Source organism: Taeniopygia guttata, chromosome 26 (genome assembly GCF_048771995.1).
Source record: "Taeniopygia guttata chromosome 26, bTaeGut7.mat, whole genome shotgun sequence".
In the NCBI taxonomy this organism is placed as follows: domain Eukaryota; kingdom Metazoa; phylum Chordata; class Aves; order Passeriformes; family Estrildidae; genus Taeniopygia; species Taeniopygia guttata.
The window spans coordinates 4,421,574-4,438,304 of NC_133051.1; the positions used below are offsets into that span (position 1 = coordinate 4,421,574).

The 16,731-nt window shown below is 47.3% G+C and overlaps 1 protein-coding gene across 1 annotated transcript in view; it reads right to left on the bottom strand.

The window, feature by feature from the left end:
• The window catches only part of KDM5B (lysine demethylase 5B), a 55,915-nt gene extending 40,554 nt beyond the window's left edge, over positions 1-15,361 (bottom strand). Inside the window, exons 1-4 of the mRNA XM_030291855.4 lie at positions 14,984-15,361; positions 2,483-2,560; positions 1,070-1,192; positions 33-203 (exon numbers count right to left, since the gene is read on the bottom strand). Coding sequence (XP_030147715.4) covers positions 33-203; positions 1,070-1,192; positions 2,483-2,560; positions 14,984-15,121 — 510 coding nt within the window. The 5' untranslated portion in view covers positions 15,122-15,361. The remainder of the gene's footprint in view (positions 1-32; positions 204-1,069; positions 1,193-2,482; positions 2,561-14,983) is intronic.
• Positions 15,362-16,731: the final 1,370 nt, after the last annotated feature.

Consider the following 16,731-nt stretch of genomic DNA (forward strand, 5'->3'; position numbering starts at 1 on the left):
TTAATTGAGCAGTTGGTTTCAGCACAGCTTACCAAGAGACTCGCCCCCGACTGGAACAAGTTGTAGGGGTAGAGAATTCGCTCGTAATGCGCACGGATGTGTGAGCCCACGGCTTTGCCAGGAGCAAAGCCCATCCTCGTGGCTATTTTGGTCCATTTTCTCTCCTTGCAAACGACATCAAATCCTCCTTGTTCTGCAACTAGCTAAAAAGTGAAAATAAAATGGCCACATATTTAATGGTAAAACTACCAGTGTCCAAGGAAAAAGGCAAGACAACATGCCAATTGACATTTTAAACCACAAAAATACAGATTTTAAAAAACCACACACAACATCGAAGTTGTTTTAAGGCAATAACTGGAATGTGTAGCATATAACCTATTCAGGAATAACAAACCTGCTGAATTACTTAACAAAGAAGTCAGCACCTGTGTTCCGTGTGCAGTCACTCAGCCTAATCTGAGAATTTATTTGGCTGCAATTTGTCACTTTGTATCCCAACACAACTTTCTAGTGCAGGACGCTCAGTTCTTTTCACTAGAACAAGTGCTATAATATAAGCTAAAAAATTCCCAATAAAAACTGCCCTAAACATAAAAAAAAGAGAACTTACCCTATTGGAGAATCCCATCTCTTACTATCAGTATACATGAACTTCTTTACAAGTTTAACAAGTTTCATCCTAAAAGTAATTTGATTTTTTTTTTCTTCCATATTTCTAATGGAAATTTTTTTGTCTTACTTTTGTCATTGTTCAGGAACTTTCTCCAATTAAGCCTAAGTTTATTCTTGACCAGTATACCCAAGCTCAGGTTTAGAGAACAGCTGTAAATTTAAGGCAATCTCCTAGCTAAAAGAAAAACTTCCATTATAATGTATTACTTACCATCTTTTCCCTAATAATGTATTCTTACTTTTACTGTCCCATTAGCTATGTTATCTTAAATAAAGGAATACTTTTCTCAGCTTAGATATACCCCAAAACCTCCCCTGACCCATTGTGATACCCATCCCAGAAATTGAGGTAATACAGCAGCTCTTCAGGATAGTTTTTCCATAATGGTCTTACTCTGTTAAGCTGAAATAAATCCAAGATCTTCCTCTCCACATGTGGAATTTTCAATGTGCATCCTTGAAGCTCCCAAAACTTTGCAATCTGGTCCAGAAAATTCAGCTTTACACGAGTTTGGGCCTGAAACCAACCAACCAAACAAGTGAACTGCATGCTAAAAGCAGATGTAGGTTTTGTATAAGGTTTACTGCATTGCAGCTGGAGCTGCTTGCCCATCTTTGCCCTCTGCAAGAGTCATTTTGCATTTTTCCCTCTCATCATTTGAAGAAAAATAAATGCCATGCAGATACTATTGATGGCAACTGTATCTTTCCTCGAGTCACTTTTTGTTACCTTTTAGGGCACTGAGAAAAGTACTTTGGGAGAGAACAGCCAAACACCACGTTATTACTGCTAAAAGCTCCCTAAACCAGCTGCATTGTCAGGATTTATTGCATTTACTACATTAATCGTTGCAATAGTTTATGGCAATTTTATTTACTTGTAATAAGCAAAAAAAAAAAAATCAGTATTTTTTTAGAAAAATTGTCAAAGTTTTTTTCTGTTATCCCTTCTCACTCACAATTGTATTTTTTTCACTTTCAATAAAACAAATGTGTCAGGGCAGGGAAAGCCTGGCTGGTTGCACAGCAATTACCACAGTTAGATCACTGCACTGCTGCTACGTAAGAGCAGTAACTTAAATTTTGACATATTTTATTTTCAGCACATTTTCTAATCTTAAGGTAAAACCTGGTCACATCTGTATAGATTAGCTTGTCTGCAAACTGCAGGGAGTTCTGAACAGCTTCTGGTCACACAAATCATCCCCTTAGCATTCCAAGCCAGCATCTGAGCCCTTCCCCAGCACTTCACACAACCACGTCAGGGCTTTAAAAACCAAGAATCTGGAGAATAATCAGGCATAGAGTCACCATCATCCCAAATGGTACCAGCACTGAGCCAACCAGGCCTCCTCACACTCCCCTTTACTGTCAATTCATTGAAGCAGTGAATGAAAGTGCTTGTGAACAGCAAATTTCCACAAACTGAATCCAGATTTTGCAATTGTTTCTTCCAAAAGGCTGGCTATTTTTAAAGCACTCCAAGTGTTTAATCTCTTTTCCTTTTGAAAGATGCTGCATGAGTACAAAATACAGACACAGATCTATGGCCCTGGACAGTTTAACTGCTTAGAAGCACCTGTGTGAAAAAGGCCTAAATTATGTTCCTTTAATGAGCATTAACATTACTTTTATGCCAGGAATGTTTCTAACCAGGTTCCGAAACAGATGAATTTCCGTGCTAATTAAAAATTGCTGTTTGTGGTCCAAAGTGCTGTCAGCTCATGGCCAACTCTGGCAAACATCACCTCCCAAAAACACAAAGACACATTTGGGAGCAGAAGTACTGCTCAGCTTTCCAGTTTACCTCCAGTTCATTGAGCCTCTGGATCCTCGGTGTGAAGTGAAGCTTGTCGACATCGCACGCGAATGGGGGCTGCCAGTCCTGGAAAACAGAAGGGTTCCATCAAAAGATCAGGAAAAGGAAAGAAGTTTCTGCAACAGTCAAAAGCCAGGGGAGCCTGAAGCATGAAGAGGCCCCTGTGGCCTCCAGAGCCTCCTCAGCCCCACCAGAAGATGGAAGTTGGTGTGGAGGGGGCTTGGCGGTCACAGCCCGACTGTCAGGGAGCCAGGGCTGCACTGACACCCAGATCCCCTCACCAGGAACAAGTCTGGAGAGCAGCAACAGTGAGACACACTGCGTGAGCCAGTGCCTACCCCTTAGAACACTTCACTGCGCCTCAAGAGCAGAAAACGGAGCCACAAAATCAATTACATTTTGCAACTGAAGACCTGTCCTGCATTGTAAGCCTCCACGTAATCATTAAGGCTGGAAAAGCCTTTTAAGATCACTGAGTCCAACTTTTAACCCACCACCACAATTGCCACTAACCCATGTCCCCAGGGGCCACATCCACACATCTTTCCAACACTTCTAGGGATGGTAATTCCACAACTGCCCTGGGCAACCTGTGCCAATGCTTGACAATTTCCTTGACTGCAAACATTCAGTAAAAGCTGGAATATGACCAATTGAAAAAAAGATTATTATTACTTGATAAAGTACCTGCAACTGAAATGTTATTTATCAACACAACTATAAAGCTGTTTTATCTTTTACATTTCTGACTTCTACTGCACACACTTGGTTTGGCAATACACAACTTTACAAAACCAAATTAGATTTGATTTAAACTTGACAGGAATTTATTACATATAAAGTTATTTTGTTATCACTAATTACAGAATGAAGATAATGCATAAGTGAGCTACTGACAGTGGAGTTAAGACAGAGCTTTGCTTCAAGACAACAAAAACCTTTCTTCAGCACCAAGTGACTGAGGCAAGTGAAGTAAGACCAGCATCATAAACACAGTATTTTTTATTTTAGATTCACAGAGAACGTGAAAACTGGAGTTAAAACCAATCACACATTATTTCCAAAGCAATTATCTTGTAAACAAACAAGGAGCAAGATTCACCAAGAATGTGAAGAAGCTGAAGATCAAAGAGGGCCACCAATCCATACATTTTACCAAGCTTGCATTGATTAATCCAGACCTCAAAATGGAAGTTTTCTGATCCTGCAAGGCACTTGCAGCACATCTCAACTTGAAAATGCCAATTGAAATTAACATTTGAATTGGAAATTAGACAATGGTAGGGGGTCAGGATGACAAATTATCCAGAAAATACTCAATCCTTGACCAGTGGGACACATTTCTCCTGCTTTTAACCACATTGTCACATTTTCCTGCTTTTAATCACAAGACTGCCTGGTGCCCAAAGACATGCTCTTGAGAAACTCGATAACACTAACCCTTCTTTGACTGCCTAGTCTCTATGCCAGAAAACCAAATCCAATGAAACCACCAAGTCTGGGGAACAGAACTGACATTCTTTTCTAATATCCTGTTGTCTGATGAGTAATTTAGGGCCCTCAAGCTGTAAGATGAGAAGTACAACTGGGAACAACTGGGAAGGATTTGAAGAATTGTACTTCAACAGGACAAATCTGACTCTCAAGCTGAAACAACTGGTTACATCATGAGTCACAACTCCAGAGTCTGCTCTGTACCAAAGACAGGGAGACAGGAGACAGGCACTGAGACCAGGAGGGGACACAGTGGCAATGACACACAGGACCCTTGAGACACTGGGGACTGAATTAAACTGCCCAGGGGAGAACTGTAGGGAGCTTTGCTTAGGCTGAGAATAAATGATACCAAGAGGGCTGCGCTGCCTCTGGCTTTGCTAAGCAGTATGCCAAGGCTGTCCCCAGGTGGACTGCGCATTACCCCAAACCAGACCCTCTAACAAGGCTCTGCAGGGGACAAGAACCAGGAATAAGATGAACAGGGCCAAGAATTCAGCTCATGTAGGCAATTATACCACCTCTGAAACTGTCACCAGTCTGGGCTGCACTTCAGGGCCATCACCTGCAGTTACTGCACTCGCAACACATCAGGGAAGCCAAGGAAGGGAAGGCACAGCACAGGAGACTTCTGGTTGGGCCACATGTCTGCTAGCACAGGCTGCTGCTCTGGGCAGAGCCCAGAGGAAAGCCTGCATGCCACTGGGCACAACAGGAGGAACAGGATCTACCTGCTCCTGCAGGCTCTGGCTCATGCTCAGACTAAAGAAATCCAGTTCCAAGGGTGCCTAGGGCACACACAGACCCAGTCCATGTCAGACAGCACAGAGCAGGCTAGTCCCCTCTGCTTATGGAGGCAAATCAGGAAGTTTATGTGTATGATCTTACAGAAACACCTCATTCACAGCTTGGCACCCGAAACATCCTGCTCCAGAATTAATTTATTATCTCCATGATCTCCATGTGTCTAGTTATTACTGACTGATGCATGTTTGGGGACAGTCTTTCCTGTTTGGCCAAAGACACTGGCTCTGGCAAAGCACCAGTCACCTACTGCGCTGGAAGAGTAACACAACTCCAGACAACACAAGCTGCCACAACAGGCATTTCCTGCACCCGCAGTTTTGAAGTTTACCAATGACTGAATGACCAACGCACACACCAAGAGGCCCTGATGGCACGTCAGCTGTTTCTCAAAGACAAGCTTTGGGAACTCCATTTATTCAACAGCACTTTCAGAAGGTGACTTCAGCCTATCAGGCAGATAGGTTCATCAACCAGAACTGAACATTTAGCAGACTTTAAAGTGTTTCATTTTTAGCAAGGAGAAAGTAATTGCAAGCGCTTCTGCTGGGTGATGGTAAATTGGCTGAATGAGAGGCAACACTGGATTGATTCCAGCTTATGAGGGTTTTAAGCAGGTACCATTGAATATGCTGAGTTGCACAGGACCACCAAGTCCATCAGGATCACCACATCCAATTCCTGACCTTGCACAGACACCCCAACAATCTCACCCAGTGTCTGGGAGCATTGTCCAAACACTTCTTGAACTCAGACAGGCTCGGAGCTGTGCCCATTTCCTGGGGAGCCTGCTCAGTGCCCCAACACCTCTGGGGGAAGAACCTTTTCCTAACATCCAACCTAAATGTCTCCCAGCTCAGCTCCAGCACGCCCTTGAGTCCTGTCACTTGTCATGAGAGGGAATAGATCAGTACCTGGCCCTCTGCTGCCCCTCATGAGGATGTTGAAGACCCCAGTGAGGTCTCCTCTCAGTCTCCTCTAGGGTGAACAAACCAAGTGACCTCAGCTGCTCCTCACAAGGGTTCCCCTGTAGACCCTTCACCACCTCATGGCCCTCCTTAGGATGCTCTCCAATGGCTTAATGTCTTCTTTATATTGTGGTACTCAAAACTGCACCAAGGACTTTGGGTAAGGCCACGGTAGTGCAGGTAGAGCTGAGGGAAAGAATGCCATACATAATATATAACATTAGATTATTATAAAACCACTCCTGGCTTTACAAACACACTACAGCACATCCTACTGAACACAAACTGTGTCAGATGACACTGCTGCAGACCCACAGCCATTCACCATCTGGAGAAATGACAGCAGGTATAGCAGACAGTCCATCCTGACTGTCACTGAGTCATTTAAAGTCACAAGTTTATTTTGGAGCATCCAAACTCCTCAAAAGTGATATAACCAGTAAGGCTAATATTTATCTTTCTCTATCCTACAGTATGGTAAGTTCCCCAAGTCCTAAACAAGATACTTTCAACCCTTCTTCAATAAGTGTATTATTTACTCAACAAAAATCTTGGACACATTTTGAAACACAAGCTACCAAGCCAAATGTGATGCTCACTTGCAGGCCCATGAAAAGACATTTCTGTGAGACAGAAATGCCTTTATGCACTTGGAAAGGCAGCAGCACCACGAGAGGGAGCTTTATTGTGCAGGATTCACTTGCCAAGCTGCTGAGCCACATGAGCAGCTTTGCTGGGGAAGATACCATCCCCCACCCCCAACTCTCCAGGCCCTCTTCCCCTAAAGCTCATGCCTGGGAATCAGTAACACTTGCCTTCTCCATCCAGCTCCTCAAAGGAACTGGTCTGGATTTTCCTGTTTAAAAAAATGAATTAAAAAAGTGTAAGAAGTTCAGTTTGAAGTGTCTTCCAACAGCCATGCTGAGCATTAAGTATATACAGAGAGCAAGAAAACATCCATTTCCTACAAAATATCAGGAGTTCTTACTCCACCAGGACTCTACACCTTAAATTACTCTATTGTGTTCTCTTGTCCATCCCTGTTATAAGCCTACAAGGGACAAACAAAATCCCGTGCCCACCTTAGCCTGCAATTGTTATAAACCTGTCATCAAATCTAGGCAAAACTGAGACTGACTTCAAAATTCCAAACTCTTCTATAAACTTGAGGGACAAATCCAGCCATGAGAAGGCACGCTCTAAGGATCACATTAATATTTCAAGCAGTAATGTGAACTACAAATGGTCAGCAGAATTATTTCTGTGATTTCTACATTCCAGCTCCCAACTGAGCTGTTCCAGGGATGTCAGGCTTCAGAGCACTGCATTTCAGCTGGCAAACTTGTGCCTCACCCAAACTCATTAATTAAAATTTAACCACCCCCACCCCTATAAATTCAACTGAACAAGAAATTATCACCATCCCTGCTAAGATGTTCTACAAGTTAGTTGGCTTCAGCTTTTCTCCTTCCCTTATCCTCACGTCCTTTATAACCAAATCCCTTGTCTGCTGGCTGCCAAAGCAGCTATTCCTGAATCCTTCCCAGAAGAAATGTTTCAAGACATTTTTCAATAAACAAATACATTTTTCCTTCTCTTTACAGAACCACCTTTCCAGTCCTGCAAATAAAAGGTTTTTTTTTTCCCTTGGGCTTTATTCTGAAGTCTCTTATATTTTTCAACATCTTTCGAAAACTGCAAGTAGCATTTTGCTTGCAGTCTCTTCCATGTCAGACACACACAAAAAAAGACAGCTCTTTCATTATTTTGCTAGACAGCAGCTCATAGTAAGATCCAAAGGAATATCTTAGCAATTCTTGCCAGAGAAACACATTCATTCAGTAAACTGCAGCAATTCCCCCCTTCCTGGGATGCCCACCCTGTGAGCCTGACCTACATTCTTTGTTCCCACATCTATGATCTTGCCTTGGCAAAGGTGGTTCCACAATTGCTGCCTCTGAGAGGAAGGGAGCACACTCGGCGACTCAGGAGGTCCCTTTCAGTCTCCCGGTTTTATGACTACATTAAAAACACACTTGGAGCTCAGATGGCAGAATCCACACAAACCCATTATCACCTGGCAGTGGGTCAGCCACAAAGCTCCTGTCTAACGGGAACTAATCCTTCTGTGACCCTGTTAAAGGCTAACATTAGTTGGAAACTCCAATCATCAGCTAACCCAGTTTGTGATGAACAGTCCTTTCTTGGTCATTTTGAACGGTGCAGATTTTTTCATCAAACCCTCTGAATTCCTTCTTGCCAGTAAGGGACCTTGGGTGTGCACTAACCCACCTTATCTGCAGAACTCTCCAAAAAGGAGTCTGGTGGAGTATTTCTTATTTGAGACAAAAATGGGCTGTGTTATGTATTGCAGACTAGCAAGGGAAAACAGATCCTTCCCATCTGAGAACTACAGCCAATGAAGATGAGTGTACAGTGGGAATCACCTCTCTAGATCCTAATGTTTCTGTGCCAGCTCCACACCTGGAGAGAAATAAAAGGCTCAGGTAAGCTGGAAATGATTCTCCAGCGTCAGGGCGAGCTGCTCCTTGGGACTCAAAAGCAGAAAGGACAGAAAATACATACAGGGTTTGAACCTCTAAACACAACAGGCAGCTGGGCTGATGCACAGGAGATGCCAGGCTCCTCTCCATGGAGGCACCAGCATGCAAGAAACAGATAGACCACCAGTGTACCAGCAGCACTGCAGCTACAGCTGGGGATGGATGGGGTGTTGGGATCAGCAAATCCCAGACCCCAATTCACTTCAGAGCGCTGACCAAGACCCTGAAACACAAGATTCATCAGGGCTGGGGCCAGACCCAGCTGTAGGTATGTGAGGGCACCAGACCCCAAGAGCTGCTGCCACCCCCACTCAAGGCACAGGACCCATGTGTACCCATGGACACACCTTTGCTCTGATCCCCAAGACATTCCTGGAGTGTGTGTGACCGGCACAGATGGCACACTGTTCCTCAGGCTGTCCCAAGATCCCAAGATCACAGCCCTTGGAATGAGTCCATACCCTCTTCAGAGCTGTAATTGCAGCTTTCAAACCCTGATGTCACTCCCAGTGTAACTCAGACTAGGAAAAGACATGAATTTCACAGCCATCCAGAACATCTATGGACAACTCTGTCAGCCTCAACCACGAGCAGCTGCAGAGCATCGGCTGCCCAGGGACTCCCTGCGGCTCCCATCATCCACTGCCCTGGCTCTCCAAACATCCTCCCTTTCCAGCTGCTCAGATTTACCATCCCAGGTAAAGCACCTGCTCCAGGAAGACCTTTCACTCAGACACTCTGAAGGGCAGCATGCTGGAAGACCCCACAAGTTCTTCCTGACTTCTAAAATCGCTCGGCCTGGTCTCCTGGACATGGACACAGGACTCTCCCCCAACACATCTCAGATATAACCCAGTCATCTGGGATTGAGAGGAAGCACATCCTAATGGTGTGGATTGCTTCCATTCACTGACAGCTTTTGTTTCATTGCTGGGCAAGGTAGCCATGTTTAGTTTTAAGCTCCATTTTCAGCTATTAGCTATCTTAAGTTCAACAAAAAACAACAGAAATTCTATCTATGTTATTCTTGTCCCATATGGAAAGCTCTGGACTAAATTGTTTCATCTTAAATTTTCAAGGCCCTGAAGAGTGTGTGTTGAAAATGCCTCACTGAAAGAAACTGAGGCAAGGAGAGGAAATTCTCGTTGTCTTTTAAGCCCACCCCAATGTTTCAGTGTTTCTTAAGAGCAGAAACCACCCATGGTGACCCTGTGCTAAAAATAATTATTCTTTTGCATATTTTCTTGCTAATTAGAGATCAGAAAAGCCTACTTGGAATTTACCTGATTCCACAACATGACCCCAGTAATGAATATGACAAGTTCTTCATTTAAAGCCAACATTTCCTAGCAACCTTTGGAAGCGGATCTATTTTTCTTCACACGAATTGACAGCAGGGGAACAGGAACCTCAGCACCATAATACCTCTTCCTCTTCCAAAACCTCATTCATTCTTGATTCCAAAATTCCCAAAAGCGGCAGATCCACCACTTTCCATCCTCCACTTTCCCCATCCAGCTGCTCCCCTCTCACTCTGAAATGCCCTGGCCCCTACTCAGCCAGACCAGGGGCTCGGGCTCGGCTCGCCAGGACTGACAGACGTGACAGCACCTCTAGTTTCTCCCACTGAAGCTCATTTACCTGTTGTAATTGAGTTATCTCTGTGTTTTCTTTTTGATAAAATCAACTGACTGAGCCTCTGTGTATTATCAAATCTAAAGGATCATCACCATCAACTTCCTGTTTCAGACAAAGTATGACAATTCTCTGGATTAATTCCTGTTTTAATGGTGGTTTGTTTTACAGCTCCAGGAAAGATTGCCACAACCCTCAGTCAAGCTGCTCCACAACTGAACAGTTTTTTTGTTTTGTGTTTTCTTTTTCTCCATAAAAGTGAAAATAAATCAAGCAACCAGCTGAATGAGAAGCCTAAACAGACCTTAAGAGGTCTAAACAGCATTTAAATCAATGTTGCTCCTCAAAATAAGTCCCTGGAGGGGCAGGTCTATTTGTCCCAAGCCCTGAGCCTTTAGGTTTCACCACTCAGGCTCTGCTAAGGTTGAATATTTCAAAACTCATTATTTCAGGTGCTGAACTTTTCTGATGCTTCTCTGTGTCCTCTTAAATTGTCAAATCTTTTAAAAATCCTCCAATGGGTGCGAGATCCTGAATGCAAAATTTTCTACTGTCATGCTGCCACAGGGGTAAAATCCCCCCATTTCTCACAGAAACTCCAGAGCTGCATGTACTGGCTTATCCAGAGCTCCCATTCCAACAGTACACTGCTTTCCACAGGGATCCACAGTAATTTTTCTACACTCCTTCCTCCTCTAAGATGCTCTAGGTTCCTTTGTTCCAAAGTTAAGCCTTCTCATTGAGTCCTACTTAAGTGATTACTATTTCATAATATCCATTGTTTATTGGGCAACTGGGATCCCTCTAAAGCAACAAGCCACCACCATAACTCCATTCAGAATCACAGCTTTTGCTCTTCTAGACTTGTAAGAAAAATTACATACCCTTGGTTGGAGTTACAAGACATCATTAGAAAGGGATCCTTCATTACAAACAATCATTAGTAGCTGAAATAATTTGTGATTTGGTGTATTAATTTTGCACAACATCCATTTCTGTAATTAGAACACTGAATACAATTAACTTCTAGATCTCAAACAATGACAACACAACTGACTTAACCAAATATATGGAATCGTGGGAAAAATAAAACTAATTTGATCATGTCAGTGTCCATACAACTGTATTCCACACTATCACCTTCCAAGTTCCTATCCGTGACTATTCCAGACATTCTTCCATTCTGGAGCTAGAGCGGGGGGTTAACTCTTGCACCCACAAAGAACTTAAACCATTAAGGAAATTAATTTTCCCCATTCTCAAGTTCACCAGTATTCCAGGATTGACTGAAAACTGACAGTCAGTAATTTTGATAACTCCAGTGTCAATTCCTTCAAAATTCCAGCTCTCCCAATACAGACTTTCTAATCTTTAAGTGCTTCGTTTAAGTTACGTGGAAGCCCTAACAGTACTTCTCCATACTTATGGATTTAAACCAATGAAATTTAGCCTGGATGTTCTAATTTTCATGCTTGGCCTTGGGAAAGTTATGTTTTTAGTACAATGCTGTGTATTTTGAAATGCATTTATATGGTAAGTAAGGCTTAAGTAACGATTATTTATTATTTCTTCACAGCAGCAAAGCAACGATGCAATGAAGTGAAGGAAGAGTCCATCTTCAAGAAAGGCTTGGAGCATTTGATATCACTCCTGCTACACATGTTACTGTTAACTCTTGAAGCTAAGTCTCACATTTGTTAGACTGTTTTCTTCCATTACCTACCTTGAAGAACAACTCCATTCTCAAGCCATTCTTCATTCCACCCCTATATGCTCCCACTGTTTTGCAGAGCTATCACAAGCTTCTAGAATACAAGTTCACCACTTGACATGCCAAGTTTTGGAGTAAACTTAGTTTATTCCAAACTAGCAGATATTGTTTAAATGAAGAAATGCTAATAAAAGATGTTTTTGGTTCATAAAAGAAAATTCTAACTACAAAATGGCACATGATGGACACAAGTTGTACCACAATGGCACAAGCTGTACCCCACCCACTTCCCTGCATCCAACTGCCCCTTGCCCCACAGATCTGCAACAGACTCAAATTTAAATCTCTACTTTATGCAGCTCAATTACCAGGAACAACCACCATCCGAGCACTCTGCTGCCAATGGGACTCTACAGAAGCTCCACACTGCTGACAAAAAGCCACAGAGAACAGTGCCAATGAGCTGGTTATTGCTGCACTCTCCACCAGTCACTGCAGCGTCTTAGAATCCCTAAATAAGAGCAAAACTCAGTCACTGGTGATGGCTGGAACAAACTGAACTGAAGGGGAAGAAAACTCCTTCTGAGTGCTCAACTGGAAACTGCCATGCAGAAATTGCACCTCCTCTTATATTCCTGGATGTTCTTTCATCTTGTGAACATGCAGTAATCACCCAGAATCCTCTGTCTTCCACCCAGACATCTTCCACATATCAGCTATCTCGGTATCTCCTCACTAAACAGGGCACTTCCCTCCAAAGCTGCTACACAAGAAGCGACTGCAGAAGTGGTTCTGTCTGGGCCCACCTGGTTCCCAGCCAGTGACAGCAGAAAGTGATCAGAGAAAGCTCTGCTGCTGGTCCTTCAAAGCCCAGGCAGCTCTTCTGTGCGTGCTCCAGTGCTGGAGCATCAAAGCCAGCTCTGGAGCAAGGACTTGTTCATAAGCAAGTGGGGAAGCTACAGCTGGGCACCAGCAGTCTCACACAACATTATTCCATACAGCTGCTTATATACAGAAACACAAATTCATCTGCTGATAACTATACAGCAGAGTTTAAGCTAAAATAATGCCAGCCCAACCATCAAATTTTCAATTCCTCTCTCGGCACAGATCCTGACAGTTCATGGTGCTGCCTACCTGCTTCCCGGCACGTAACCAGACTGCGCACGCCGGCAAGAGATTCCCTTGGATGCAAGGAGATTCCAAACCTCAACCATCACCAAACAAGGCATCCAGCTGGAACACACACACTGCTGTGCAAAGGGTAGTGCAGTCCCCTCGATTACACCAAAAAGAACAATACTGAATATTCACTGCAGCTCCTGGTCGAAGGGGGAAGGCCAGGAACTACGTCAACTTAAAGGGTTTTCTGGTAGCTTTATAAGAGCTCCCTCTATGCTCCAGGCCGCTGAACCAACCACACACTTCACAAGCCATCCCAGGCATTATCCAGGGAAGATAAAGCCATGAGAGCTCAGCTCTGGCGAAGCCAGGCTCCACAGAACTACCCGTGCTCAGCCCTCAGCAGTTCCAACTATTTTCATCCTGCTTCTAAATAACTCAAAGAGCTGATCACATGGCCAAGCAGGCACAACACCTGGTGTAATATCTGGTGCAATACCTGCCCCTTCAGGAAGAGAAGATGAGAGCAGCTGAAAATGCAGTTGCAGTAAGTAATTCAGTCCTTTGGAGGGCTGTTGATTTATGATCTCCAACAGATAACATCCTACAAGCAGCTTTCTGATAAGGTTTTGGCTTTTTAGACAAGCATCTAAGAAAGATGGGATGTTTTTAAGGAGATGTTTCTAAAACAAAAAGCTATCCCACTCAAAAACACCCAAACAAACAAACAAACACACCCCCCCAAAGAAACCTGACCAAACAAAAAAAGCAGCTCTGGTCACAGCTGCTGAAACACTGTTGGCAACTTAAAAACTTAAAACCTCAAAACATCTACTAAAAAGTACTACAGAACTCCAGTAGTGACCCTTTAACAAAAACCATCTTACCCCCTTAACTCTGAGCATCTGGCTACCCTGCATGAAAAGAAGCCCTGGCACATTCTACCAGGACACAAATTCAAGAGTGGTCTTCACACAGCAGTCGGGGATTATTCCTCCAGAGAGCCGGAACACCTTCCTTCCTCTCCAGCAAGATTCACATTATTCACTCTGCTACAAACATTTCTGCCACCTCAGACACCAACTCAGCAAGTTACTACTATTTTAATTCAGAAGGAAAAGGATGGACACAACAGGAATCCCAGCAACAACCAAAACACGAAAAGTGAGGACTGTGTTTCTGAACATTATTTCTTTGAAGTCGAAGTGTCCCTCACAAAACTTCAGTCTACAAACTGTTCAGGCAGCTTCTCCCCTTGCTGGAGGAGATGCAGGCTCAGTGCCTGTTTAATATTCTAGTTGTTGCCATCATGTTAAATGCCTTACCTGGCTGCACCACCCCAAGACTCGCACCACGCTCCTCTGAAGGGAAGAGCAATTCACTCAAAATAAAGATGATCCACACATTGTTTAATTAGGTTTTTACTTCCAGAAGCCCCTTTCCTCACCAGTGCGGCTGTTCATACCTTTAAACAAACTAACAATTCTGACTACACAAAACTGTGGTTCTAAGATTGTCACAGCATTTTCTTCGTAAATTGAGTCGACCAACAAGGGGAAACCAGAATTCACACCCTAATTTTGAGCTAACTATACCATCGGTCGAGATGATGATGATGATGAAGGCTTACTACTTCTTCCCACTGTGGATTGCATTCTAAAATGGTGGCCATGTCTGTCTGGGCTTCAGCTCGCACAGCCAGCAGCCAAACTCAACGGCTGCGGAGTTTGGTCTTGTCCAACTTGAGAAACAGTTCCCTGCGCTAAAAGTGCGCCGAGGCCGGGGAGGCCGCGGCGGGGCCGGGGGCGTTGGGGAGCGGGTCCCCCCGGCCCCACACCGCCACAATGCCAACATGGAGGGCAGCACCCCGGGACCTCCTCCGGGGCCGCTCCGGGCGCCAGGCCCCGGCCAGCCCCAGGAGCCGAGGAGAGGCCGGGGCAGCTGCCCCCCGCCCCCGCTCCCTTCACGGCCGCTCTGGCGACTCCCCCACCGGGAGCTCCGACACTTCAGAGCCACTTCGCGGGGGAGGAGGTCGCTTCCTTCGGTCCCCTCAGCCCCAGCCCAGTGAAACTTCTGAGGGGCGGCGGGGCGGCCCCGCCTGCCCGGGGTCACCTGCGCGGCCGCGGGCCGGGGGAAGCCGGGCCGGGCCCCACACAAAGGCCGCTCCCGGCGGCGCCATGCGGGCACTCACCGGCGGCGGCCGCACCTTGCAGATGCCGGTCTGCTCGGCGATGGGCCGGATCTTGTGGATGAAGGCGAAGGGGTCGGCGAACTCCTCCCAGCTGGGCTCGAAGACGGGGCACTCGGGCGGGGGCAGGAACTCGGCCATGGCCCGGCCGGGGCGGCCGCTCCGCTCCGCGCTCCGAACAATCTCCGGAGCCGCCGCGCTCCGTGCGCGTCCGCGGGGGGGCCGGGGCTGGGAAAAGAGTCCGCCCGGCCCGGGCAGGGGAGGGGGCGCGGCTGCCCCGCCCCGCCCGCGCCTTTGTGCGGGGGCGCCGGGGCCGCACCAGGGAGGGCCGGTTGGGGGCGGGGGGACGAGGCAGCGGCGGCTCCTCTGGAGCGCGGCCTGGCCCGCGCGGCGCCGATCCCACGCCCGCTACCCGGGCCCGGGGGAGAGCGAGTCCCAGAGAGCGCCGCTCACCGCGGCCGCTGGGGTCCCTCCCGGTGCCCCCCGCCCCGCCAGGCCGCAGCCTTGCGCGCACCGCTCCCGCCGCCTTTGTGCGCGGCCCCTCGGCCCGGGCGCGCTGCGGCCGCTCCCCCCAGCACCGCTGGTTCGGGGAGGCGCCCGGGCCGCGCTCCGCGCCCCCCGCGCCCCGGCCGGTCCGGCCCGTCCCGCCCCCCCGCGCGGCCGCCGGCGCTGTGTTTACATGCGCGGAGGGATCCGCACAGCTGACAGCGGACCGCTGCCGGCGCTTCTTTTTTTAAAGAGCCTCTCCGCGCGCAGCCATTGGCTGAGCGCGGGTCGCGTCACGCAGGGGCGGGACTGTCCGCCTCCGCGCGGCCGCATTGTCTGGCCCGGCCGCGGAGCCCCCGCGGCCCCGGCCCGGCCCCTTTGTTCGGGGGGAGCCGGGCCATTGTCCTGCTCGCCGGCCCCGGGCGGCGCGGGGTAAGGAGCGTTCCTGTTCCCGAGGGAGCGCGGCGAGGTGTCCCCCCCGCGCCCCGGCGGTTAGCGGGGCTCCCCCCGCCGGGGGTCCCACGCTGGGCGGTCCCGGTCCCGGTCCCGGCAGCGGGGCGGGGGCGGGGGAGGGGCGGCCCCGCCGCAGCAGGCGCCGCACGTAGCGCACGTGCGCGGGGGGGCGGCCCCGCTCCCGCCCCCGGACCGGCCCCCGCCCCGGCACCGCCCCCGGGCCCGCGGGACCCCGGCACGGACCCCGCTCCGCCGGAGCCGCGGCCCCTGAAGGCACAGAGTCACCCCCGGTACTTCAAGGCACCGGTCCAGAGCGGAGCCAACGCGGGTGCTGTCACATCCGACAATGAAACAAACAATTGCAACTTTCGTGACGTGCACACAATACTCAGGGTGTCGTTTCTTGTAAAACTTCACTTACCGGCTTCAAATTTCCACTAAAACTCAGAAGATTGCCCCCTGTTAACTGCTGTGGCTGGAGAAGTAACACCGAGTTCCAGAGCTGGCAGCCAGGGATTCAGGCAGCAAGGCCCTCAGTTTTCCCCAGTGCACACTGCCACAGCAGGAATGCTCAGGAATCAGCGCCGTGTCACCGCAGAGAAACACCTTCCGCAGGAGATGGGATGAGGAGGAAGCTGTCAGCTCTCCACGCTGCTGCTCACAGTTACAGTAAATCAAAAATTTGTACAAAGTGCTCAGGGTCAGTTTAAGACAAACCAAATTCTTCTCCTCACTGAAAAATGGAAGAAAAAAAGCAAGTGGACAGAGCTTTTGTAAAACATTTGTGCAGGCAGTCTCAAAGGGAGAGATCC